The 27,029-nt window shown below is 36.7% G+C and overlaps 1 protein-coding gene across 3 annotated transcripts; it reads right to left on the reverse strand.

Moving 5' to 3' along the window:
* Positions 1–614: 614 nt before the first annotated feature.
* On the reverse strand, positions 615–26,742 carry LOC135214380 (uncharacterized). Of its 3 annotated transcripts, none has more exons than XM_064248619.1 (6): positions 26,616–26,742; positions 11,622–11,694; positions 10,340–10,433; positions 6,581–6,803; positions 4,581–4,680; positions 615–2,862 (listed from the first exon to the last, which is right to left on the reverse strand). In XM_064248619.1, the coding sequence occupies exons 1-6, from the start codon at positions 26,667–26,669 to the stop codon at positions 2,816–2,818; spliced, it is 591 nt and encodes a 196-aa protein (XP_064104689.1). In that variant the 5' UTR covers positions 26,670–26,742; the 3' UTR covers positions 615–2,815. The 3 variants fall into 3 exon arrangements, with proteins under 3 accessions (XP_064104689.1, XP_064104691.1, XP_064104690.1); XM_064248621.1 differs by having other exon boundaries at positions 26,588–26,722; XM_064248620.1 differs by lacking the exon at positions 26,616–26,742 and adding an exon at positions 12,981–13,073.
* Positions 26,743–27,029: the final 287 nt, after the last annotated feature.

A 27,029-nucleotide genomic window follows, 5' to 3' on the forward strand; every position in this document is an offset into this window, starting at 1 on the left:
TTATTTTATTTCTCTTTCCTTTTCTTGCATTCTGGACTTATTACTTATTTGTTTGTAAAATCCTCACGTTTGTTTTAAAAGTCTGCCGCTTGCCAACAGTAAGTTGACGTATTGTGGTATTATTAATCTATTTCGTGCACTTAAGAACCAAGTGTAAACACGCTGATTATTCACTCTCTCTCTCCCCCCCTCTCTCTCACACACACACACATACACACATACACAATCGGACACACTCACACTATCGATTCCTTTTAATTATCTTTGTACCTAATGTGAATAAAATGTATTTTGTTATCAACCTTTGCATCCTGCAACCAATTCTGTTTGCTCAAAGGGTTCCCGTCTCTCCTCCCTCCATCCCACAGCCGGCCAGCGCCATTTTTACCAAACAGTTCGTAAATCGTACACACAGAAAAAATAAAATGTAGAAAATTTTACTTCATATAACGTACTGTTTCATTACTTGACACTCTTGATTTAACTTTTGAACACATTAATAATAGAAAAAATGTGAAAAGGGGGACTTTTTGGATTGGCTGGAACGAATTATCCTGATTCCCTTTATTTCTTATGGGGATATTTGTTTCATATTTCGAACAAATCTTACTTGGAACAGCCTTCTGGAACGGATTAAGTTCGAAATACAAGGTACTACTGTACTTACTAATTTTACCTTTCATGATCTTTAAAATCAAAAGTTATCTTTATTTCAGATGTTAGTTTTCCTTCAGACTTCAGACAGTATAAACTAAAAGAATCTGATTTCATGTCCTAACAGAAAAGGGATATCTATTGGCTTCGTGCGTGTTTCACCCTGCAATATCATGTTCTATCTCTCCCACTTGCTAAAAAATTTTAATAATTCAGTTTCTTACACTGCGATACCTGGAATATTCTGATTTACTCACTCTTGTCACAATAGTCAGGTGTGCCAATATTAACCTTATCACTAAAAAGTAGGCTAACCACACCAGATGAAGTTGAACTTCTAGGTGGACAAAGAAGTGAGGCAATGGATGAAAAATAAAAGTCAAACCTTGTACCAAATATAACTGATTGTAAGGCCTTAATCCCTGAAGGGATGTGAACTGATATAAACTCCCAGGGACTGGCTCCAATGATGGCAGAAACATACCGTAATTCTGTTAAAACTATTCACTACCAGAAATATCAGGTGGAAACAAAAGGTTGACACACTTTCAAAGCTGACCTCCCATGCTGATCAGTACCATGTGGACATGCCAGTCTTTACTACTTCAAACAGATATCTTCAATGCTAAAAATATTTCCTGGAAACTTCATTTTATATACTGAAAATTTCATGGACGTTACTCACAAAAGAATGCTACTAAGCCTACATTGTTAATGTCTACAAAAAAAAAATATATATATATATGAACAGTGATGAAGTAGCCAAATTTAATTTCCTTGTAAATAATGAATCAAAAGACAGTGTTCAGTTCAAAGACAATAACATCACATATGTTGTTTTCACATACATTAGCCTTCCTTGTACGTATATACTTTTAAAACTACATATTACTTAGGTTTGAAATTGTACTATTGTATACGAAGAGACGTAAGGAAACAAAAGGTGAAAAACCAGATCTAATATTACCCTTCTTGTTTAAAACCAGGTTTATTGTAATCATTCCAAACTTTATAAATTACTGTAGCTATCTAAACTACAAAACACAACTTTTTTTAAAACTACAATTACAAAGAATAAAAAAAATTGCCAATTTCATGGTTGCAGCAATAAAAATGCAAAAATACAAATATCCAATTACAAAAACAATACACATGTATAACATTGGTAACTACAGTATAACATTGGTAACTACATAATAACAGCAACCCTGATAAATTTTCTACAGTTTCTAAAATGGTAAACTAAAAGCCTGTCTCAAGACACCACTAAATTTTATAAAAAGATTCCACCACCTTTCAGAAAAAGAGACCCAGAAAACTGCCTAAGTTATCATCATTATTTAGTAATAATTCAACCAGACAATCTCACAGGGCTAGCTGGAAGATGTGTTCATCCGACGGATAAAAATTTGAGCCAGACAAAGAGGAGCTGGAAAAAAAATTGAAATGGAACTGATGAAAAGTTAAATGAATAACAAAATGTAAGCTATAAACCCAAACACCAGGAAAACCTTCGCCCATTCAGCATTTATGACTGTGAAATGCAAAACTGGAGTGCAGTTAGGTAAAAAGATACAGAGATCAAGAAAATGAACAAAATGGAGAAACTGGAAGGCAAGATAAGGAAAAGGAAGCAGGAATGGAAGGCATGTAACAGGATGACAGTGGGTGCAGCTATCGGCAGAAGGGATACTGCATACTCTTCAATCAAGCCTGCAATGTAGGTGTGAGAAGAGGAAGACAGAACAGAATACTGTGTCAGGCAAGATAAATAAAATTATGGTAAGCTTCTCATGAACTACTCTACGGGCATGCAGGACATTTTCAGGAATTTAATCAAATGTTAACAACAAAATATGGAGTACCCACAAAATACATTTATACTACATAATCTGAAAGTACTTTGATAGAAGGCAGTGGAGGAGAAGGCGCATCAGGCAACCGACCCCTTGATGTAGGGATAACGGTGGGAAAGAAGAATAACAATAATTTGATAGTACTTTCTAAAGATGCTTACAAATTGACATTGAGCCAAAGTTATAGTCATGTTTTTCCTGGACTAAGAAAGTAAACAATAATTATCTCGGCAAAATGGGATACAAGTTTACTTTGTTTCATATCAATTTTCTGAGCTTACTTATCTTGAAGGGTGAAAAACGCTTCAAAATCTTATGGGTTGTTTTTTAAAGTGTTCACAGACATCATTGGCTGAAATGAAAAAATTAATTTGTGTTACAAAGCTAAATAATTTAATGCAGTAACTGAATATATGAATTTCAAATACAATAGACTACATAATTATAAAGTATTCATTTTCATATTAACGATCACAGAATCCATGATGACACAAAACATCCTATAACCTGTAAGTTTAGCAGTTAGACTGGCTACACTAACTTAGCTACTTTAAGCAGCGAAGTAATGATTTGGAATTGATGATCCACTTGGTTTGTATGAAACAACCAAAATCTTTTAAAAATATCAAATATTCACAGAAATCAGTCTCCAGAATTTTGGTCCCAGCTCAGCAGCCAGCTACTCAACTTCAGGAGGAGGAAATAAACTCCTGAGCTCAGTTGCTCTGGCAGACTATTTTTTCATTACTTATCATGTTCACATTCTTAAAAGATAAATCAGTTTGTAAGATTTCAAAAGAGTGCAGTTACACACACTAATAAAAAAATGTACACATATCAATTACAAATGTAACAATTACTTCATCACTTCATCTAATCCATTATATTCTTAAACTGTTCAGCAGAGATCCATCCCAAATGGGGTTATCACTGGTGAAGAAGTTCACACAGTGGCTGATGTTGAACCTTTTTGGTTCTAGTTTCCATCAGATGGATCTACTTTAATTATTACTTAGGTAACAATACTACCACTGTGTTGTAAGACGAGACTAAAAGCAAAACTAGTGCATTGCAGATAGAATTGTAAAAAAAACTTTGCAAAATCTTTAAAACATGTCGTATGCCTTAAGGAAGACTAAAAGAAATAACTGGAGAAGACACACTGAGGAAACTGATCCCCTTAGTTCAAGGATAGCAGTGGGTATGAAGAAGAATTCATGTTATTCCAACCTTTCGGTAAAGTATTGAAGGGGTAATAGTTGCAATAGGAACCTCTGGAATCAGCTCAACTAACAAAACATCCTTGAAGTGGGGTCTACTTAGTACATTGTATAGGGGCACAGGTCAGCCATATCTCACACCTCCTAATCAGATCCATTACAGAGAGAAATTAGAGATTCAAATCAAACTGAGCTAATCACAGTAATTGAAGTTTTCATTTAATTTCAGAAATTGCTTATTCCATTGTAAGCTCCTGTCAGCACACTGAAGTCAATGTTCACCTTTAAGGATACATGAGGGCAGACAAGAATTTGCATAATATTTAGAGAGTGACTTTATCATAAGGAATCTAAAGGGGTTTTCCATACAGTTGACCCTCTGTTCATCAAATAAAAAAACTTATGTTCAGGACACCACCATTCTTACTGTAGAGTGCATGGCACAGCACCGTTCTTATTGCAAGAAGTGCAAAATTAAATTTTGTCTCTAAACTGATACTTGCAGTACAATGCAATGTTCATACCTTATGAATCGTGGAAAATTTTCACCAAAAAGAACTGACCAGATACGACAAATATGATGCAGGTGAGGACAAGTGGTTTCGCCTGACTGAGGTTCTCCATCTTACTATGTATTAAGATATAAAAGCATATAGCTTACAAAATATTAGTTCACTTACATTAACCTGTTATCTCCCTCTAAATCCATCCACAAGTCATTTAACAATCATGAAAAGTCTTTCTGGGTTTTCTAGGAAAAAACACATACTACTTATTCATCTTCTAACGAGAACTTAATACTAGTAAAGTCAAACCAATATACATTAAAAACTTTACACATTGTACTTACATGTGTTTGTGCACTGATGTCCTGCATTCGAGATTATCATGTCGCAGTAAACAATCCCTGGGTTTTCTCCGCAGACTACTCGGTAATGACACATACCACTCTGGATTGCAGGGAGAAAAAAACAAGATACTACAAAATTTTCATGAATATTCATATATATACATATACTTGTGTACATGAGCGAATACCAGAGGAAAATGACAGGCAGAAGGTCAGTACCAAACGCTTTCTCGTGTTTATTCACACGTCGTCTGGGCACAACGTGTGAATAAACACGCGAAAGCGCTTGGTACTAACCTTCTGCCTGTCATTTTCCTGTGGTACTCGCTTATAGTATACAGAAGTCATGCGTATCTACTGTGATTTTTTTATGCATATATACATAAAGGCAAATTCCATCATTTATACATTCATCACATCCCATATATTTGTGAATCAGTTTTATGTACAAACATAAATGAACTGATTAACAAAGATACAGAGCATGATAAATGTATAAATAAAGGCATTTGCCATAACATATGTATGTAAATATATGCTTGTGTATACATATGTATATACAGTACATGTAGGAATATACATAAATATATGCATATCTATATATCTATATATATATACATAGATATATAATACCTATATATATGCATATATATGATATATATATATATATATATATATATATATATATATATTATATATATATAAATTTTTTTTTTTTTTTTTTTATATATATATATATATCATATATATATATATATCTATATATATAATATATATATATAAAACCACATATATAGGTATATACATATGTATTTTTATATGTATATATATATGTATACATATGTATACATATATAAGATCCCATGCTAGAGGTTGCAAGACATCGATAAAATACGACAACGTCAAAAATTGGCAAAGCCAAGGAACCTGGAGAACTGCTTCTCTTGAAAAATCTCTACATAAAAAGAATTGTACCTACGTTAAATTGCCAATCATCGGCTGTTCCCCTGTTCATAGCATAACTGGCTTGTTTGTTTATATTTGTCCGCCTTCTTTTCTGTTCTTGTGTGTTCTTTTAGCGTGTTTGGCTGTGTCATTTTGAGAGGTGCGCCTTGCTCTTCATTTTTAGTTTGTTTTTTCCTTTTTTTTCTCTTATTGAGTTTAGTTTTTGTAAGGATCATTTTAAGCTTTCTTGTTTTTAATGTGTAAATGTATTTAAGTGTGATTCAGTATTTAAGTTTAACTTAGTTTCCATTTTAAGTTTTCTTATGCTTCATGTATGTTTCTTTTAATTATGTGCTCGGATGCTTCTCTTTTATGTCCTGATGATGTGACCATGGGTCAAGAAACGCGTTGGCAATAAATGCATCTAATGGATGTGTACATGTTCCTGTGCCCTTCTGCCTATAGATATATACATATATGTGTATATGTTCCTGTGCCCTTCCCCTGCCTATAGATATATACATATATGTGTATATGTTCCTGTGCCCTTCTCCTGCCTATAGATATATACATATATGTATTTTCATATATGTATAGAAACATATGTATACATGTGTACATACATATAGACAGTCCCCGGGTTACGACGGGTTTGGCTTACGAAGTTACGATGTTCCGAGGTTATGGCGCTTTTCAATTGTATTCATCAGAAATTATTTCCAGGGTTACGACGCCTACAAACACTGATCTGGCAGAAGAAATACACCAAAAATGCAAAATAATCAATATTTGAAGGTTTTTTTTATGAAAAATGCAATAAGAATGCAGTTTACATAGTTTTTAATGCACCCAAGGCATTAAAAGTAAGGTTTTCTTACGATTTTTCATGATGTTCCAGCTTACGACGCGTCCCAAGAACGGAACCCACATCGTAACCCGGGGACTGCCTGTATATGTATATATATGCACATAAAATATATATACAAACAAACAAACAATGCCAATGTGTGTAGGAATACTGTACTGAAAGAAAAATACAGCAAAGCTGCACTTACGGTAGTTTTATTACCGACGCAAAGTGCACTGGGGTAACAGTAGCCTTTTGGAGGAGATGAGAGTCGCTTGCAATCGGCACTTTCCTGGATGGTCACTTGACCACAGGCTTGGCCACCAGCTGACTTGGGAATACAGATGTCTAGGGCGTCATCGAACACAGTGCCCGGGGCACACTCGAAGAACTGCTTTTGGTAGTACCCCTCAACCGTCTTGTTCTCACACCTGTCAGAATCGAATAATAATAGAATAAAAAGTGGAATTTATGACAGGCCAGGCGCTGGTACCTATGATGAGGTCATAGTTAGGAGACAGTGGTAATCTAAGATGGAAATAAGAGAATATGAATGGAGGTACAGTAAAAGTAAAGAAAGGGGTTGCAGCTGAGGCCCAAAGGGGCACTGCAGAGAATCTTAAGTAATGCCTACAGTGCACCACATGAGGTGCACAGACAGCACTACCCCGTTCAAGAGCTCTCGCCTGTCGGAATTAAATATCAATAGAAGAGCCTACCGTTAGAGTTAACCGGTTGTCTTAATCGTTATCATTATCAATATTTAGTTTAGGGACACATAGTGACAGTAGTATAATCTGACAAGGCCAACAAGACCAAAGAGAGAGAGAGAGAGAGAGAGAGAGAGAGAGAGAGAGAGAGAGAGAGAGAGAGAGAGAGAGAGAGAGAGAGAGAGAATGTTACTTCAAAATAGCTATGACATCAGAATTCTTCTAAACATTTCAGTCTTAAAATTACTTAAGTCTTTAACCAATAACACTGAACAAATATAATACTAAATATATCATAGTTTTATACAGATATTCTAAAATCGATGCTGTTTTCTATATAAACAAATTTCAGATAACAGTCAAGATTGTTCGGTAGCTAAAAGACGCACAAACTCTAAAAGAAATAAAAGTTCAAATTCTGAACTAACTTTCTCTTCACCTGTAAATGAAAAATAAAAACATCTGGAATATCTGGAAATACGAAAATACACATCAGTATAATGGAAAACAATAAAATACCCAGCAAATACCAGCTATCACAGATACTCTGCACATTTATCTTGTACTGCAGTCTGTCAAGCCAACATTGATGACAAAAACCGGAAATCTGGCCAAAGAATTCATCTGAGGCTACGTGGACAGGACACCCATCAATGTCCAAGGAAATTCCGACCCAAGCATATCTCCATTTCCATTTGCATAGACGTCAAAGGGGCAGGAAAACCTGCAGTGACACGAGACCGCTATATGTTGCAAGCGCGACCTTGCTTGGTCTTTGCAATGTTGCGCTCGGTGTCCCAACATAAGAGAGATCCTTATTCACTGGATTTATTCTCCTAGATCACCCGGAGAGGGATCTTGACTTAGGAAAAATACTGACCAATCTTCTGATAAAGGGCACAGCATTCTCGTGGATTTAATTCACTTGTCTTTAATCAAATATACTTACATTTGGGTCTAAGTCTGCCTGTCTTCACTATCCTGTCCCCCTCCCCCCACCAAAACTGACAAAAGTCATGGCCGTTTCAAAGACATCAAATCTCGAAGCTTTAAACATGAATGACATCGACAAAAATACTGACTATATCAGACACGAAATGATAAAATACCGCAACATACAAAAACAACGGGATTGTGAAAAATACCCAAGGGCACCCAAGGTCAAACTTGATGTCAATGAACTCGTCTCCTCTACAAGTCACATAAAGTCTTATTTTTTTCCCCATCAATAACATTATCATCATCTCAAGAAAAAAGAAAAAAAAAATCATGATGCCAACGTCCAGATCCCTTATCAGTCTAGCGTCAGCTCCAGCCAGACTTACAGACGATGAGTCGCGGGCTTCCGGCGGCGCAATCATATTTTCAACATAAAGCCGTTGTCAAAAGTGGATGTCTGGACAAAACACCCATAATTGTTATATACTACTAATAACACTATTATTATAACTGCTGAATCGTAGATGAGCTCCACGCGCAAAATAAATAATGTACTCTTTCGCTTAGCCTTCGACGCCTGAGAATACGAACTCAATCCATCCATTCACGCTAAAATTTTTACCGTTAATATGCGTTTCCAGATTACTTTCCTTGTGTCAATTCATTCGCCTCAGCAGCTGCGACCCTTGTCTCTCTCACTCGCGTTCATAGCCTCCATGGCTTACTTCCCTAATGCTGAAACAACAGCAACACACGAATTAAAACGAAAATGGTTTTTGCTACAATTATGGTTAGCGGGAGTCCGCTCTAGCGAGACCGAGCAGTATTTCTGCATTTATTAAAATAGTGTTCCTAGCATCTGCAGCAAAGAAAAAATAATAAATAAATTACATTAAGGAACCGGCAAATCCCCTTGACCGTAAACGATTGTCCCTTGAAGCGAACAGCGCGGATTCTACCGTCTGAATTCCAAACATCGTCCAGACTTGAATAAAAAAGTCGCCTTGGACGAAGTCGCCGACCCCATGGTCCTCTGCTCTCCCCCTTCCCCTATAACTTTCCCCAAAGGTGTCGCCAACGGTCTCCTCGCCGATCCTATGCATCTGGAAAATGACTTCAGGACTTAAAGTGCCCGATAGGCTGTTGGATTGATTTATAAAATTACTTGTTACTTGTTGTTACTTGTTGACAGCTTATCCAGGTCCCGCGCCAATTCCATAGCGCCCACTGGATCCCCATGATCAAATTGACGGCTTATTCATCAGATGTAATCTGGTCACACTGCAAATTCCATACTCGCTGTTTGACAGCATCACATAGAACCAGGTCTGACCTGTGACCGCTTACTGCAGTAGAGGAATTTATATTAAACGCTTCGACACCTTCACTGGTTCGATCTTCCAAACATAGATTAAAATCACTACAGGTAATAACACTCGCTGCAGATGTATCAGTCCCGTCATGCAGTAGGCCTGAGCCGCCTGACTCGTTAAAGAGACATTTACATTTGTTGAGAGAGGTCTATTGACTACTAAAACAAAAGCCATCCTCATACCAGAGTATACTGCAGAAGAAAGGCTAGCCGTAAAATCTTGAGATGAAATGAAAATCGCAAAAAACTGGAACATATATAGATTAAATAAACCTTATGGAAGAGTCCAGATTATCATGCTGAAGGGGTCTGACTGCTAAATGGAGACAACTCATCTTTTATGATTTTGACAAATCATGTGTCCATGAGATGGTGAAAGGAATGACTGTGGAAGTAGAGAATACAGGCTACCCCGTAATTGCATATATGTTCTTGATCTAGTGCCGAATAATCATAAATTATGGCAGGCTTTTGGGATACTCATAAAATTAAAGAAAGTTGCAATAAAAAAACAATCGGATGCAAGTCGAGATGGTTTCTAAAAGTATCAAATACTGTTAAAATGGATCATCTGAAGACGACCACGAAGCGAATATATACACTTTGCTCACTTTCGTCAAATTCTGTCGTGGGAAGTAGTAGCAGATAGCGGTGGGGGTTAAAAAAAAAAAAAAAAAAAAAAGTTTTAACAAGGCAGGGAGAGATATGAGATATACAAAATCCTTTAAATTGTACACCACAACCAAATTATAGATAGGGCTAACCTCTACGCACACCAAAGGGCCCACTGACTTGAAATTCAAGCTTCAACCTCCCACCGCTAAAGAGCACCCAACACTGCAAGCAGTAACGAATACAAGCGGTAATACTTGGTCAAAAGATTTATCAGTGCTTCCTGTTTATCATTAGCATTAGGTTTAGACGTGGGTATTGCAGCTGACCTTACTTGTAGAACCAAGAACAGTTACTGGGATGTCTGAAGCTCCCATTAGCGACGCAACGGGTGTTCGCCGTAAGAATGTAGGGCGGGTATCGTTGATCTGGAAAGGGAGGAGAATGCATTCCTTAGCAGATTGTCTTTAGCCAAATTATGACAAATATTTATTAAAAATCGATCGAAATCAGCTGGCACCTTCGCTTACAAAACACTTACATCAACTAATGAGTTATCTGGCGTCACAACTGCAAGTCACTATAATGCGTATCTAGATGTACTCAGGATCTTTCTATGATTTCGATTTTTATATAAAAAAAATCCTACTGCTGAATCAAGGAGGAGGCCCGTGAGCCACTAACTTCCAAATTTCACAATTGGTTCTATTACCAGCCTACGACAGGCTACAGCTTTTTTGTATATTAACCATCAATGCTATTAGTCATCAATTTTACATATTCGGGTATCAAAATTTCTCTTAAAAGTAAACCAGGTTGCAATAAATTAGTTCATTCAAACAACTTGGCTCCGATTCAACTCGTTTATTTTTGGCCTAATCTTCCTTGCTAATCAGCTCTCTCCCACCCCCTCCCCCAAATCCGTCCTTACCAGATCATCTGCTGTAACATTTCCAACAACCGCCGCCTCGACCCTTCCCCCGCAAAAATAAAATAAATAAAAATAAAACATGAATAAAATTAGTAAATAAAGTAAATATATCAGAGAAAGAAGTTCGCCTGTGGCATTCTTCTGGGCATAGTCCCGCCCTTCTCTTTCATCCATATTCCTCTCCGTTTTCTTCGGCCCTGGGCAAGAAAAGGGTAGGTACTTGGCTGCAGGTCCTACTGGGCTTTATACGTTTGAAGATGTTATCTACCGATGCTAATTAGAGAGAGAGAGAGAGAGAGAGAGAGAGAGAGAGAGAGAGAGAGAGAGAGAGAAAACTATGACCCATCCAATTTCTGAAGACAGGGGAGCATTTTCGTCGACCCTCAATGATATACTACACAATACCGTGACACGATGACAATCATGTTCCCAAATTATTTGCCCTTGAATTACGCCATGATTGACTCTCCTAACTGCTTGCTTTCAGTTGCATTATGACCTGCTGTCTTTTGCATCTCAGGCAACGTTGAATGAATATTTAAATCTAGAAATTAATATTCAGACCACTTTGGCACGTGCTAGTCTCCTCACGAGTCATTTAATGATCATAATAAATAAACAAATAAAGTATATACTCGGCATATTAATAATAACAAAATTAAACGAAAGGGTAGTAACAGCTTACCTTTGAGAAGATTTGTATAGGCTAGCGAGACTGCCAGCAGTGCAAACAGTGCTCGAGTTGACAAGTGCATCATCTGCAAGACAATGTAGATACATGTATAGATTCATGTTATTTACGTGAACACTATTATTTTATACAAGTACATTATATAGAGTTTACATTCTGCGCTGTCATATGTACCGGCTACTTGAACGTGAAAGAACAGGCGAGATTTCTGTTACGAGGCGAATGGTTACCCTCAAGTAGCAATTGAAGTATGCCCAAAGTAACCTATATTCTTTTTTCTTTTTCTGTGGCAACTTTCCCTCAATTCATACCGTCCCCTTCAAATTTGGCCTAAGGCCCAAGCTGAGAAACAGTGGCCTAGTACACAGAGGTAGCGAGAGGTTTACCAATACTTCTGCTTAAAATTACATTTTAATTTTGGCTGACACAATAAATAAAGAATTCGGTCTCCACATCAGTGACCTCAAGAGCAAAATATACTTGTAGTTCCAAGTTGATGAAACTACGAACTGGCGATAGAGGAAAAAATTAAAATATCCTGATTCTATAATAGACAATCCATTAATTGCGGTAAAAAATACTACTATGATGAGAACATGAAATACGCAACAGAAATCCCTGCTTGTACTCACAACTATAATAAAGAATGCGTATGCAAAATCCTGTGCAATAACGTGACAATCTTTGTACGGGTCAAACGGGATTACCACTGGAAGACAGAATAAAACTGCATAAAAACGTACAATATACGCATAAGAGAACAGTGAAATTTTCCATTTTACTACATGGCAGCCTTGGAGTGGACCAATTAGAACCATCAGCATCAACAGAATTATGTGAAATGTCTAAATTTTAATTAGGAAGTTTACTTGGTCTCACATGCATAGAATATGTATGTATGTATGTATGTATGTATATATATATATATATATATAATTATATATATATATAATATATATATATATATATATATATTATTGCAAGTATGAGATCGGCAGTGTCAAGGGGTAACTGACGGGTGTTTTCAGCTAGCAAAATCGTTGTAACTCTGCAACTTTCTAGCCGTCATTATAGAAGCAAAACAAGGATATTCAATACCCTTCATTACACCATGAAATAAACAGTGTCACCTCTGTAAGTATACACCTTAAATCCCCAAATTCCAACCTACACTTATTCACCTTCCAACGACAAAGCAACACCCATAATTCTACAGTGAAACCGCAGACAAACATGTCTATACACACTACAGTAACGACGTCACATCTGCATCTACACCTAACACAAACACGAGCAAATCAAGACACATGTAAAAAAAAAAAAGGGGGGGGGCAAAATCCACAGAAAGCCAACCTTTACGAAGAAAGGGAAGTATTCCTAACAGGCCTCAAGTCTCAGCAGCTCCCTACGAAACACAAACCTGCTCTGAGGTCACCAACGGGTGAGCAAGGTATATATATAGAGATAGAGAGAGAGAAAGAGAGAAAGAGACATACGCACAGCTTAACCGTGGAACAAGTGGACGATCACTCGCTGCTCGGCCAGGACATCCCAGCAACCGACAAACTAGCAAAAGAAAAAAAAAAAACTGGAAAGGTTGTGCAGTTCAACAACCTGATTCTCTCTCTTCTCTCTCTCTCTCTCTCTCTCTCTCTCTCTCTCTCTAGTAAAAAATAACCGAACACTTGAACTTTGAGAATAATAATAATAATAATAAATATATGCAGGTGACTGCATCAACTGCATTCAATTTACGTACAGCTGACTCTATAATATATGAATGCATTTTCAATAATAATAATAATAATAATAATAATAATGCATTTCCAAACGGTATTGGACCGGCCATCCACGTCGCTATTATCAGGCGATAATTACTACAATATACATGCACCGCTAAGTGTTTTTATAAACAGGTGATAACAAAATACTAATAGAGAGAGAGAGAGAGAGAGAGAGATTTACTCGCTACTGTAAGAAAAATTGCTACTACCCTGTGGTTCTACGGAGTCTACTATAGTGGCTCGTTTGAACAGCTGTGTAACGTTATGTCCAACCACAAGAAAAACTTTATTTGCCATGAAGGGTATTATTATTATTATTATTATTATTATTATTATTATTATTATTATTATTATTATTATTATTATTATTAACGAAGATGGCGGCGGTTGTGATTTAGCTTCGGTTTGTTACAGGGTGTCGTTAGGGAAATTGTGAACAAAAATTAGCGTTCAGGCTGCAACGGAAAGTTTTGTGAAAGGGTCGGCCAACGCAACGCGCATCAAACGATTGTAAAAACTTGGGAGAGGCCTGTGTGTGTGTGTGTGTGCGTGAGTGTGTTTGGGGTGGGGAGGGAAGGACTCCTGGCTTTTATGAGGATCGTGTACCCAGATGCCCCTTGTGTGTGTTTTGTCATTAGACACTGACCTTGTAAAACTCTGACAGTTCCAAAGGTACAATCTTGAACGTTCGATTCACAAGTGCAACCCGACCGGGTCACGTAAAAGATACACACACACACACACACACACACACACACATATATATATATATATATATATATATATATATATATATATATATATATATATATGCTTAAAAATCAGAAGTAGATGCACACGACTTCATTAAATAAGCGAATACCACAGGAAAATGATAGGCAGAAATCGTAGTAACGACGAAAGCGCTTGGATTTCTGCCTATCATTTTCCTGTGTATTCGCTTATATATAAATATATATTATATTTATATATTTTATATATTTATATACTATATATACATTATATATATATATATATATATATATATATATATATATATATATATATATATATATATATATATATTTTATGTATATATATATATATATATATATATAATATATATATGCACGCGCAATACATACACACCAGCTCCTGACAAACTAGGAAAGGAAAATCTCCTTATTCACTAGCCGTTACGAATGCAGCAGCAGCATCCTGTACGGTGACCTCTCTCGGCAGATCCAAGATCTTTAAAAGACGTGACTTTGGGCAGAACAAGAAAATGCCGTGTTCCTTTGCGAGCGTGCGTGCGCGCTCGCACTCACAAATAAATAATATACATATCATATATATAATGTACAATAATCTATATAAATATATAAATATAAATATGTGTCTACTGTAACGAACTCCAAAATTCTACCCTAGACCCCAAGCCAAATTTACTTTTCTACTAATTTATCTTTATGTCTCAGTGCCAAAAAACCAGTCGCGACACATGGGGGGTCCAGTGAAAATGCAACTCTCGAAAAGGGACAGATACTGAGGCAATGACAAAAACAACTTTTCACAATAAATTCTAAATTAAGAACAAACGTTGGAGTGTGGAACAGCCTCCCTTCAAAGTATGTCGTGCAAATGGAACTTCTTCTTCTTCTTCAGAAGTTCAAGCGGAGATGCAATGCATGACTACCCTCATGCTATTTTAATTTAAATACATCAATGCATTTTGTCTTTTTTTCTTCGGAGGCTTTTAATTTTTCTCCTATTTGAAGAAATTATTTCCCTTTAAAATATCTTATTCTAAAGAACGTTCGACAACGGACGAAATATGACTGAATCAAAAGGTAAATCAGTCACGTTTGTCGTTTCTACTGATAAATTGGACAAGTTATTTTCTAAATTGGACAAGTCATTTTCCGCCATGAAAGTATTTACTCATTTTTTTTCACTAGCTTCAGTTCAACCATTCTTGAGAGGGCTTCGTTCATTTGTTATCACCTTCGCTTCTTACACCCGTCCATGAGTAATCTTCTATTGGTACATACATCCCAAGATAAGGATATTTTATAAATTTATAAGCAATAAATCCACTGAAGCAATCCAAACACCTTTCTCTATTGCTTTCTTCGCCAGTCCCTTGCAAACCTTCAGTAAAGACTACTACTACCACTACTTCAGAGAAATTCTCGTAGGGCCAAGAATGACTCCTTGGTTCCTGGCTTTCAAATTAACACCAATCCATTAAAGCAAAAGTGACAACAGTTGATAGTTTATATTGGAGCAGTTTTTTTTCTACGTCATATTCCCGAGACACTTTCACACAATTTCTTTACAGGGATTGGTGGGTGGGGGAGAGTTACTCTCTTAGCATTCTCAGAATACAGCAGTATGCTATTTTTTTTCTCTCTCTCTTTCTTTTTTTGCGGAATTGACTGATTTTCATTCGACCGATGAACCTGGAACGTGCAACTTTTTCTCTAACCCATTTGCTAGCCCATTTTCCCTTTTCTCCACAGAGAGAGAGAGAGAGAGAGAGAGAGAGAGAGAGAGAGAGAGAGAGAGAGAGAGAGAGAGAGAGAAACACATACGTAAAAACTTATATATGCATGGATGTAAAATCTCCCTGGAGCGGGCATTATCAAAACCAAGATCAGGACTATAACAAGACAGGTCACTCTCCCGTTAATAATCCGACTCCACGATCATGCAAATCTGTTCAAATGCAACACCACATACTTTGGTCGACGCAGTCTTGAACATCTTCACCTTTGACAAAAACCGGAGCAATCTTAAAATCTTCACGGCCCAGACAAACACCTGCGCAATCTCGAAATCTCCAACCTCGACAAAATACGACTTGGGTGTGCTGCTGCTCCGTTCGTCAAAGTTCAACTGGTCCCACTGCCACTATATACCTCCCCCGGTCATTCAAAAGACCTTTTGATTGATGATCTAAAGCAACATAAGAGAAGGGACGATGGCAGAGACTTCTTAAGTAAAAAGTCTTTGTATTTTCTTTGCAGTTTCGGTTTATCTGTAAAGGATCGCAGAGAAAGAGAGAGTGAGTGAGTCTTGATGGTCACGGGGCACGATCAAATTCATGAATTCCCGGGGAGGATAAGCCAACGGCCTAACATTGTCATGCTAAGTCAATCTAGAGAGAGAGAGAGAGAGAGAGAGAGAGATTTCAAGCTTCGTTGCCTCAAATAAAAAAAATGGGGGGAGAGGGAATAAACTAATAAACCCCTATGAGCAGAGCCTCCTAAACAAGACAGGGCTTGCAGAAATTCTTGGCATGTTCAATCGGAGGATTATCAAGATCTAAGCTTGACAGCATATGAGATACGTATAATTTTGGGATGAAGACGCTTAGATATAACAGTAAAAACACCCTGTCGCAACTACTAAGCGTACCGCTAGTACTAGTACTACCACTAGTAATACTAGTACTACTAATGGTAATAATAGCAGCCTGCCTGGGACTCAAATAGCGAACAAAAGATCAAAGTTCTTTCTGACAGTGATAAACGATCGAGACTCGTAAGCCTTATAGCAGCTACTTGAACGCACGTACTTGTTCGTTACGCATAATTCACTTTTAGACTTTCGTTTTGCACTTATTTAAAAATTCATTTATGAAACTTCCATCTCGCAGCAGATTAAGTCAAAGCGAGAGAGGGTATTATGCATGGGTCCTGCCCGCTAAGGAAGTGGTGGTTTGTGTGTGGGGGGGGGGGGGGGGGGTAGGTGAGGATTATTTCGTACTATTCTTACAGGAATTAAGATGGTATACATTTACAAGCAGTAACAGTTAAAGAGAGAGAGAGAGAGAGAGAGAGAGAGAGAGAGAGAGAATCATGCAAGCATGCACAAAAAGACCATAAAACACGCTCATATTCTGGAGTAATAATCATGCGCATGCACACAAAGAGCGATGAACGTGATCTGAAGTCGCAATTATATTTGGAGAAATATAATATTCAACGAGCAAATTCCAGACGTTACAAAAGCCTCAGAAATCCGGCCCCAAAAGGTGACCTCATGAAATCTGAACCTGAACATCAACCTTGCTAATATCATGCATTCTGTATCATATAAAAGGGGAAATGCGAGAGAAGTTTTCTTTTTCTAATACACCAGGTTGCATCCCAGAAGGTTAACGGCCTTTAAGACCGTTCCAACCTTGCATTATGCATTCTGTATATATATGGGAAAATGCAAGAGAAGTATTCTTTTTATAATACACCAGGTTGCATCCCAGAAGGCTAAAGATCTATAAATACCAAATCATTACTGAATCACTGATGAACATCCCCGTTACTTAAACACAGCTTTTGCAGACATGTGACCCTAGAAAAGCATTCTGACATCAGCAGATATCGCGAAACTTGGACCAATTCCACGCGGTTGTACACTATTTTTGTCTGAATTTTGAAGGCGGGTACTGCAACTGGTGAAGAAAAACACCTATGCCTCGCTATCGGGGGATTTTGGTAGCAGAAGCATGAACAAAAAATTTATCCAAGCTTACTTTTACTGCAATGGCTTCAGAGAAGAGTTATGGTCTTACCAACGGCGGCAGCCTCCCTCCACCTGCTCCCCACCAAGCAACTACACCTATCATGACATTCCTCCCTAGGAGAGCTATAATCCGGAATGGGTTGTAGATGGACTTAATAATTTCATGAACCTTACCAAACGTGACAATACTTTTTTTGTGATTATTCAGGAATGGGTCATGGCCTAACCTTGTAAGCGCACTTCCCTAACCTAACATAATCTCCCTTGTCAAACCTAACCTAACCTGAATGATGCTACGTTCATTGGAGAGGAACGGAAACAGTCTCCCCCTCATATTGCTGGCATTTGCAATCAATGTTTACAAGTCAATATCAATACATTATGTTAAGTATGTGCCTAAACGTACTAATCATCTGTACTCTTTTTGTTGATCGGCCTTCCGAAAATTTCGCTGATCCCTTTGCCTTCTTAAATGACCCGCCTGGGAAGTTCTCATATTTGAGGTGTAGGCCTCGCATCTTTCCGTATCTGAGACGGAAAAGATTGCCAATAGTGATCCGCAATCTTACACATTCCACAATATATGACTACACATTTTCTTTGGGTGCCCTAGTTTATTACAATTGAAGCAACGCAACTGCTGTTGCCTTTGATCGGTCGATCTTCTCTTATATTCAACTTTTGCACACAAACGGGGAGAAGAAAAATCTGTCTCTCTGCACCTATTTCTCGGGCCGGTCCCATTAAAAAATGTACTATCTACAGTGGGACATTTAGACATGTTTCTGAATTTGGGCATAAATTAATTCTTCGTCTGATGTAGGTTCAATCTTTTCATCAAAACTATCCACTATTGCGTCCTGTACGTCGTGCAAGAGCATCGCATAATGGATCAGCTTATTTAAATTGTCCAGTGAGACACTACCCCCTTTAACCCACTTAGATGTTTTCAATTTTTCTATCCATTCTCCCGCTGAGTCAAAGAGTTTTGAACTAAGTTCTACGAGGCTAGTTGTGCCTTTCCGTATTTTATCTAGTCCTCTGAGATCTCTCACCATATCCCCGTGTTCCTTTGAGCCATAAGCTGCTCTTAAAAATGCTTGCAAATCAGCCCAGGTTCGACATTTTGCATATTGAAAACTCCTGCAACAAAAGGATAGATCACCCTTATTGAAATCTAACAAAAGCTTTCGCCTCTCTGAATGCCTCTAAATCATCTCTTATCCCTTTTGCACTTAAATAATTATTTACACCTTCAATGAAGATTTGTAATAGCTGCGAAAGAACTCCATCTACGACTCCACGAAATGGACTAATGCACGCACTGACATTTGTAATGTGATGAAGCAGAGTCGACGTACCACTTGCGTCCGCCATTTTGCTCTCTTTACAAAAGCACTTATACTTTATGATTCTACCCGACCTCAATAACACTGATGGATTTATATACACACAAATCCCAATCCAGAAAAATTAACACTAACATCTCCCAAATAAAAGATAAAAAAAAAAACATGCACTGTGCCCAGTAAATAACCATATGAACAACTGTTAATATTCAATATAAGGTCACGCCGGGAACAACAAAAAAGGACAGGGAGAAGATACAAAAAAAAAAAAAAAAAAAAAAAAAAAAAAAAAAAAAAAAAAGAGGAGTTCAAGAGAGAGACTGCCTCGTTAAGCAAATCATCCACCCTTTCTCTCTCGAATAGTGCCATTTTGCTTGGTGAGATGTACCCGCACACAATCTGATTTCATGCGTTTAACATACGTCTAGAAATAAAAAACTTCTAGAAGTGTTCATGAACTGTCGGTGATAAGATTAGTGTGAAAATAGTAGGATAAAGCATCTACTAAGTTAGTTTATCCAGTGAAATATTGTAAATCAGATCAAGATGGCAGTAAGTTCCAACTGTGGAAAGAAATGTCGAAATCTTGCCTGTCTAGCAGATTCGCAATATGATGAGGTAGCAGGAAGGGAGCCCTAATCAAAAAGATACAAAAGCATTCATAGACATATTAGAAGGATATGATCCTTCAAACTGGAACAAATCAACAGAAAAATCTTGAAAATAATTGAAGAAGTTCTAAATAAAATCCAAGTGGTCAAGAGACTCATAAAGAAAATTTACATCAATCAACATATTCCGACAAAGAAAATGAATAAGGTAAACATTGTGAATATACTAATTGATGCAATAGGAAAAAGAATGCCAAAAGTATGCAAACTGTGTAAGGTGTGGTATAGCATAGTTAATCCACAAAACCTGATCAGAAAATGTTCTGCGTGCAACATTCACATTCCAACGCATCCTCAATGTGCTGAAGTAATGCAAAATACGAGTAAGGATACCAGAATATTTTGCTCAACATGTCTATCATGGATAGACAATGTTATTAAATCAAGACTTAATGTACAAATAGTTGAGGATGAAGAAGATGAAAACAGAAGAGAATAAAACATAACTGATATGACAGAAAAAATTAAAGAAAACAAAGAACAAGACAAGAGTATGGATGCAGAGATACTCATTGATACTACATATGAGGCAATCAAGCAGCATACGTACGAAGAAATAAATTACGACATGACAACACAAAAGAAAATCCCGAAGAGGCTCTACCCAGATCTGCACACTGATGGGAAAGAGGAAAAAAATAGACAAGAAAGACAAAGTCTGCACCCTTTTGAAAAGAGGGAATTGCAGATTCGGAGAAAGATGTTACTACAAACATCCCAAGGTATGTCACAACTATGAAATCTATGGTAAATGTGCATACCTAGACAGCTATGAGGATGATTGCAGAGATCTACATCCAAAAATATGCAAAAACCTAAAAGGACAAGGATGTAAGTTCGACAAAAAATGTAAATATATGCACCCTGTAGCCATGAATCAAAATCAATTAAATAATCAATTAAATAATAAAATCCAAAATAGGAAAGAAACAAATAAAGAGAGGAACAAAGAACATGAGGTGAAGGAAAAAAGCAAGCCATCACCGTGATATGGAGTGTCAGCAAAGAATTTCCAAGCATCAGCTCCAAGATACTTCAGCTCAAGAGATAAATACTGTATGTACGATGCTAGGGGATATTGCAGATACGGAGAAAATTGCAGATTCAGAGACAAAATGAATAATTATGATGAAGGAAGATCAAATATTATGGAAAAGTTGGATTTTTTAATGTCAGAATTTCTGGAAATGAAGAAAAGAACAACATACCAGAAAAGGAAAGAGACGTGGGAAAATCCTTATTATTACCCATATTAAATGAAGGAGGTAACATGCAACCATCATAGTGATGAATGCGCAGGGTTTAGTTACGAGTAACTCAAAAAGAAAAATAGAGTACTTAGAAGAACTAACCCAAATTGAAAAGAAAATAGATATAATGAATATAAGTGAAACCTGGTATTCCCAAGAGACTGGTAATGACGATCAAATAAAAGGGTTCCAAACTTATAGATAAGATAGAAAAAATAGGAATCAAGGGGGAACCGCAATATATGGGAAAGACAAAAAACAAGGAAAAATATATGAGAAATATAGTAACTCAGAATGTGAACTAATAGCGGTAGAATTTGAATCTGAAAAATTAATGAACATAGTAATATATAGACCCCCTAATACTAAAGAGTTTGACATAATAATAGAAAAATTGGATGCTATATGTAGAAATCACAAGGACTGGACTATTCTCCTTTCCGGAGACTAACTTTCCTTTTGTAGACTGGAAAGAACGAATAAGAGATTGTGGTTGTATTTATATATATATATATATCTATATATATATATATATATATATATATATATATATATATATATATAAAGAGAGAGTAATAGTAGTGCAGATGATAAGAGGCAATTCGAAAAGCTATTAGATATGCTACTGGAATACAACATTCAACAAATAAATCACCAGTCAACAAGAAAAGGAAAATACTTTAGACCTAGTATTTGTGAACGAGGTGAATTATTTTAAAGAAATAATAGTTTATGATGCGAGTATTTCAGACCATAATGTCATAGAAATAACAGTCCATTTCAAAGTAAGTGAAAACAGAGATAAGCAAGAAATGAAAAAGTGGGAAGGATATGGAAAATACAACTTCTACAGTAAAAATATAAAATGGTCAGAAATAAATGAAGAATTAAACAAAGATTGGGATAACATTTTCGAAAGTGATGATATAAATATATACCGAAGAAGAAAAGCAAACATCAGTCATGCATGCCAAGAGACAGAAGGATCTTGTTCCAGAAAATCAGAAAGTGGAAAAAAGGTCATGCAAAAGAAAAAAAATGCAAGGAAAGTGATCGAACTAAAAAGTAAGATAGAAAATGCAGAACAAAAGATTATACAATCAAAAGAAAATGAAAAAAGGGACTTGGAAGAAAAAACCCTGGTAAATATCAAGCAAAACCCCAAACTATTGAACTCGTATGCAAAAAAGATGAATAAAAGAAGAATAGAAATAGGCCCTCTAAGAATTGAAGGGAGATTAACGAATGAAAAAAAAAGGAAATATGCAACATATTGGCAGAACGATATAAGAGAGAATTCACCCCTAGAATTGATAATGAAGATAGTGAATATTTAGCAGACATAGATATTAATGAAGCTGATAATGTGCAGGCTATTAATGAAATTAAAAATGAAGCTGCAGCTAGGCCTGATGGTATCCCTGCTATTTTGTTAAAGAAAGTAGTTCATTCTATCACAAAACCACTTGCAATATTATCAAGACAAAGTGTAGATACAGTCAAGATTTATTATGAGCACAAATTAGCATATATTACCCCTACTTTCAAAAGTAGATCAAGACTAGAGGCAAGTAATTATAGGCCTGTGAGTCTAACATCACATATTATGAAAGTGTATGAAAGGGTAATGAAGAAAAATATTATGAAACATTTAATATATAATAATTTGTTTAATATAGGACAACATGGTTTCGTACCCGGAAAAAGTACACAAACCCAACTGTTAGTCCACCGTGAGAACATATACAAAAATATGAAAAGGGAAATGAAACAGATGTGGTTTATCTAGACTTTGCAAAACCTTTTGACAAGGTAGATCATAATATATTTGCGAAGAAAATTAGAAAACATAATATAGTGAATGAAGTAGGAAGATGGTTAAAAGAATTTTTACACAACAGAAAACAGATAGTTATTGCAAACGATGAGAAATCGGATGAAGCTAAGGTAATATCCGGTGTGCCACAAGGTATGATGTTAGCTGCATTACTGTTTGTTATTATGATTGCAGACATAGACAGTAATGTTAAGGACTCAGTAGTGAGTAACAGTTTCGCCGATGACACAAGAATAAGTAGAGAAATAACTTGTGATGAAGATAGGAACGCGCTACAAAGAGACCTTAACAAAGTATATGATTGGGCAGAGGTAAATAGGATGGTATCTAACTCTGATAAATTTTAATCAATGAATTATGGAGACAGAGAAGGCAAGCTATATGCATATAGGGGATCTAATAATGAGCCAATCACAAATAAGGAAGCAGTTAAAGACGTTGGTGTGATGATGAATAGGAAAATGTTATGCAATGATCAAATAGCAATTCTATTGGCAAAATGTAAAGCAAAAATGGGAATGTTGTTACGGCACTTCAAAACAAGAAAAGCTGAACACAGGATTATGCTTTATAAAACATATGTTCGTAGTCCACTTGAATATTGCAATATGATATGGTACCCACACTATCAAAAGGATATTGCACAAATAGAGAGTGTACAAAGGTCCTTTACAGCTAGAATAGAAGAAGTTAAGGATCTTGACTACTAGGAAAGACTACAATCCTTAAAATTATATAGTCTAGAAAGGAGAAGAGAACGCTACATGATAATTCAGGCATGGAAACAGATAGAAGGAATAGCCGAAAACATCATGGAACTAAAAATATCAGAAAGAGCAAGCAGAGGTAGATTAATAGTGCCCAAAGCTATACCAGAAAAAAATTAGGAAATCACACAGGACATTAATCCACTACGCACCAGCATCGATAATGCAGCGTCTATTCAATGCGTTGCCAGCTCATCTGAGGAATATGTCAGGAGTGAGCGTAGATGTGTTTAAGAATAAGCTCAGGGGCCTCCACATTTTAGGGGCCCTCAAAAAAAGGACCCAGGCTTTAATAATTTTTAATTTCAGTAAATATATAAGGAATAAAAGTTTTTTAGTCAGGAATAAAACAAAATTGTGGATATTTATGATTCATCTTTCTTCATCACGGAAAACTACAGTAAACCATAGTAAAAAAAAAGTGATATTATTAGAAATTTAGGCTATGTTTACAGTTACCCCTAAAATTACCTCCTATCTATTTTTGAATGCATTGTTGGTTGACAAAATCGGAAGGGACGGTTTGTAGGTAAGTCTGACTTCAAATATTTCTATATATTTTTTGGTTTCTGTGAGTTTATTTATTGAATGTATGTATTTGTACCATTTTCTGCGTAATCAGTGGCGGTTCTTCCTATGGGCGGTCGCCCAGGGCGGCACTTGGGAGGGGGCGGCATTGCCCCCTCCCAAATGCAGATCAAACCATGAGCGCCCGAGTCTATCTATACCGAATGTATAACTCCCGCTTGTCCACTTAGGTCGTGGGTTTATTTGCAGATATGGAATTTATCTGTATTAGAAAATGTATCCATTACAAATGTATAAAAGTCCCATAAAAGGAGAAGAGAGAGAGAGAGAGAGAGAGAGAGAGAGACGGACTTTGACACGTACGATACTCTTAACGAAGAGAGAGAGAGAGAGAGAGAGAGAGAGAGAGGAGAGAGAGAGAGAGAGAGAGAGAGAGAGAGAGAGAGAGAGAGAGGCTTTAACGCGTACCACACTCTGCTTAACATCCTTGCTTCGCTTGCCACCCGCCTAAAGCAGGGTGGGCCTCCACACACACAGATTGCCCAGGGGCCTCCACATGCCTAAATCCGGCCCTGACTGTAACACTTACTTCTGAAAAACACCAGATATATATACAGGTCATAACCTACGTATGACAAGCTATATGACCAAAATCTGAGAAACAAATTATTATTATATTATATTATATTATGTTACAATTATTGTTCAGAAGGTGAACCCTAGTCGTATGGAACAAGCTCACAAGAACCACTGACTTTAAGTTCAATCTTCCAAAAAATATAGTGTTCACTTGAAAGTAGCAGACAATAATAGGTTATAAAAAAAAAGATATAAAACAAACTCCACCCTTACTTATGACATCACTCATTTTGTTGGGTACATATGGTAGTAGTCATCTTATTTTTTTCTCTTTTTTTTTTCTTTTTTTGGAGCCAGAATGTCTGCCACAGTATCTCGGGTAATTTTCATCTTCCTCCCTAAACTGATAACAATCCCACCTTCAGTTATTTTGTTGACAATAGAAATGTGATGTTTAAATGAAAATGAATATCAGAAATATGAATGAAGGAGATAGTACAAAAGTTTAAGTTACCAAGTGATATATTATTCATCCAAAACCATCTTGGGAATTCCTGAGGGCCAGATTAGAACAAACCAGTGTACCTATGCCTTCATGGTTGATGGACTGCAGAAAAGAAACCATAGGAAACATCCCTAATAACTGATAAACAACATTTAGAGAAAATTCTTATAAGCTTTTGTAAAGTCATCAAGTTTTTATACCTACAAGAATCATTTAATCCTGAACAAGAGGAGGAGGCTATGTCAGGAACATGCTCAGGGGTAGATGGGTGCATCCCACACCAAACAGAACCCCATGTGCAAGATTAGCGTGAGGCATATTTCTATATTCCTCTTTCATAACTTATGGTCGGTCCTCTAGGTAAAGTTACAAAAGGGGGGGGGGGGGGGGGGGGGGGGTCCAAGTTGCTAAATGGTTTGGGAGGAGGGTGGGGGGTGGGTCTCATGGGGTTGAAGTACATAACCTTGTAAAACTCTGGCACCCACAGTTAGGTTAGGTTAAGTTATTTTTCAGATAGTCAAACCAGGATGCATGGGAAAGTAAGATTAAACAAAGCCTTTTTAGTCGTCTCCACATTCTCCATCATCTTTAAAAAACGTTAAAATCAAAACAGCAATATTTACAATGAATGCCTCAAATAACAATGAACTGATCTAGGCCTAGGTTAGGTTCGTTAGGTTTAGTGGGATGGAAAGATTGTGGCATATTTTGAGGAACTGTAAAAAGGCTTTTTGTTATCGATGTGTTTTTCAGGTAGCCTATGATGTCGTTTCAACAATGAGTATTCCAACTGGTGCAATTTATTAGTTTTAAGTTCTTCCTTTGAAAAACAAAAAAACTGGATTGGTCTCCCAATAGAGTCGACCTCATAACTGCAATATACGGAAAGGTTGGGACACAAAAAACGACTGGCTTACAAAATAAAAAAAAAATAAAATTGAAAAAAAACATGGTTTACACCAACAATAGAGGTCTGATATAGCTTACAAAACAAAAAAAAGTAATAAATAAAAAACATGGCTTAAATGGTCAGATTTCATAACCGAAATACAATTAAGTAATGGGAGGCCTCAGCCGACAGAAAATACGCCTAGGCCCTAGGCCTATACCACAGGGTGATCAAAGATTTGCGTATTTCACACAAAAGGAAAGCAAATCATGTTGGGTAACTTGGGTTTACTCACTCAGTACATTATAAACGAGACGACTCACTTGCTTCACACAATCAGGGACTAAGTACAGTGTATAAAGCCGTATATTCCACATCCTAGCAGTCACTGGGAGCGGACGGGAAATCGGGAACTTCAACTTACTCAGACTCAGAGTCACAGACACTGGTTCCGTTACTCAATTCAAGTTTACTCTTGTAATTTATTGTCTATATGAAAAGTGATTTCATAGTAATTTTGCACAGTTATTCAAAATTAATACCTTATTAATGGTATAAAGCAAAACTAAATAAATCCCTTGAGTTACACTACTTGGAAATATAATTATCAAATGGGTCACAGACAACTGATCCATAAATACAAAAATCACCGGCCCGACACAGTTCTTCACTCCGTAATCCTTGACGTGTCCTAAACAAATTAATAAACAAAAGTATTTTGGGTCATTTCAATACTG

This window comes from Macrobrachium nipponense, chromosome 45 (genome assembly GCF_015104395.2).
Source record: "Macrobrachium nipponense isolate FS-2020 chromosome 45, ASM1510439v2, whole genome shotgun sequence".
In the NCBI taxonomy this organism is placed as follows: Eukaryota; Metazoa; Arthropoda; class Malacostraca; order Decapoda; family Palaemonidae; genus Macrobrachium; species Macrobrachium nipponense.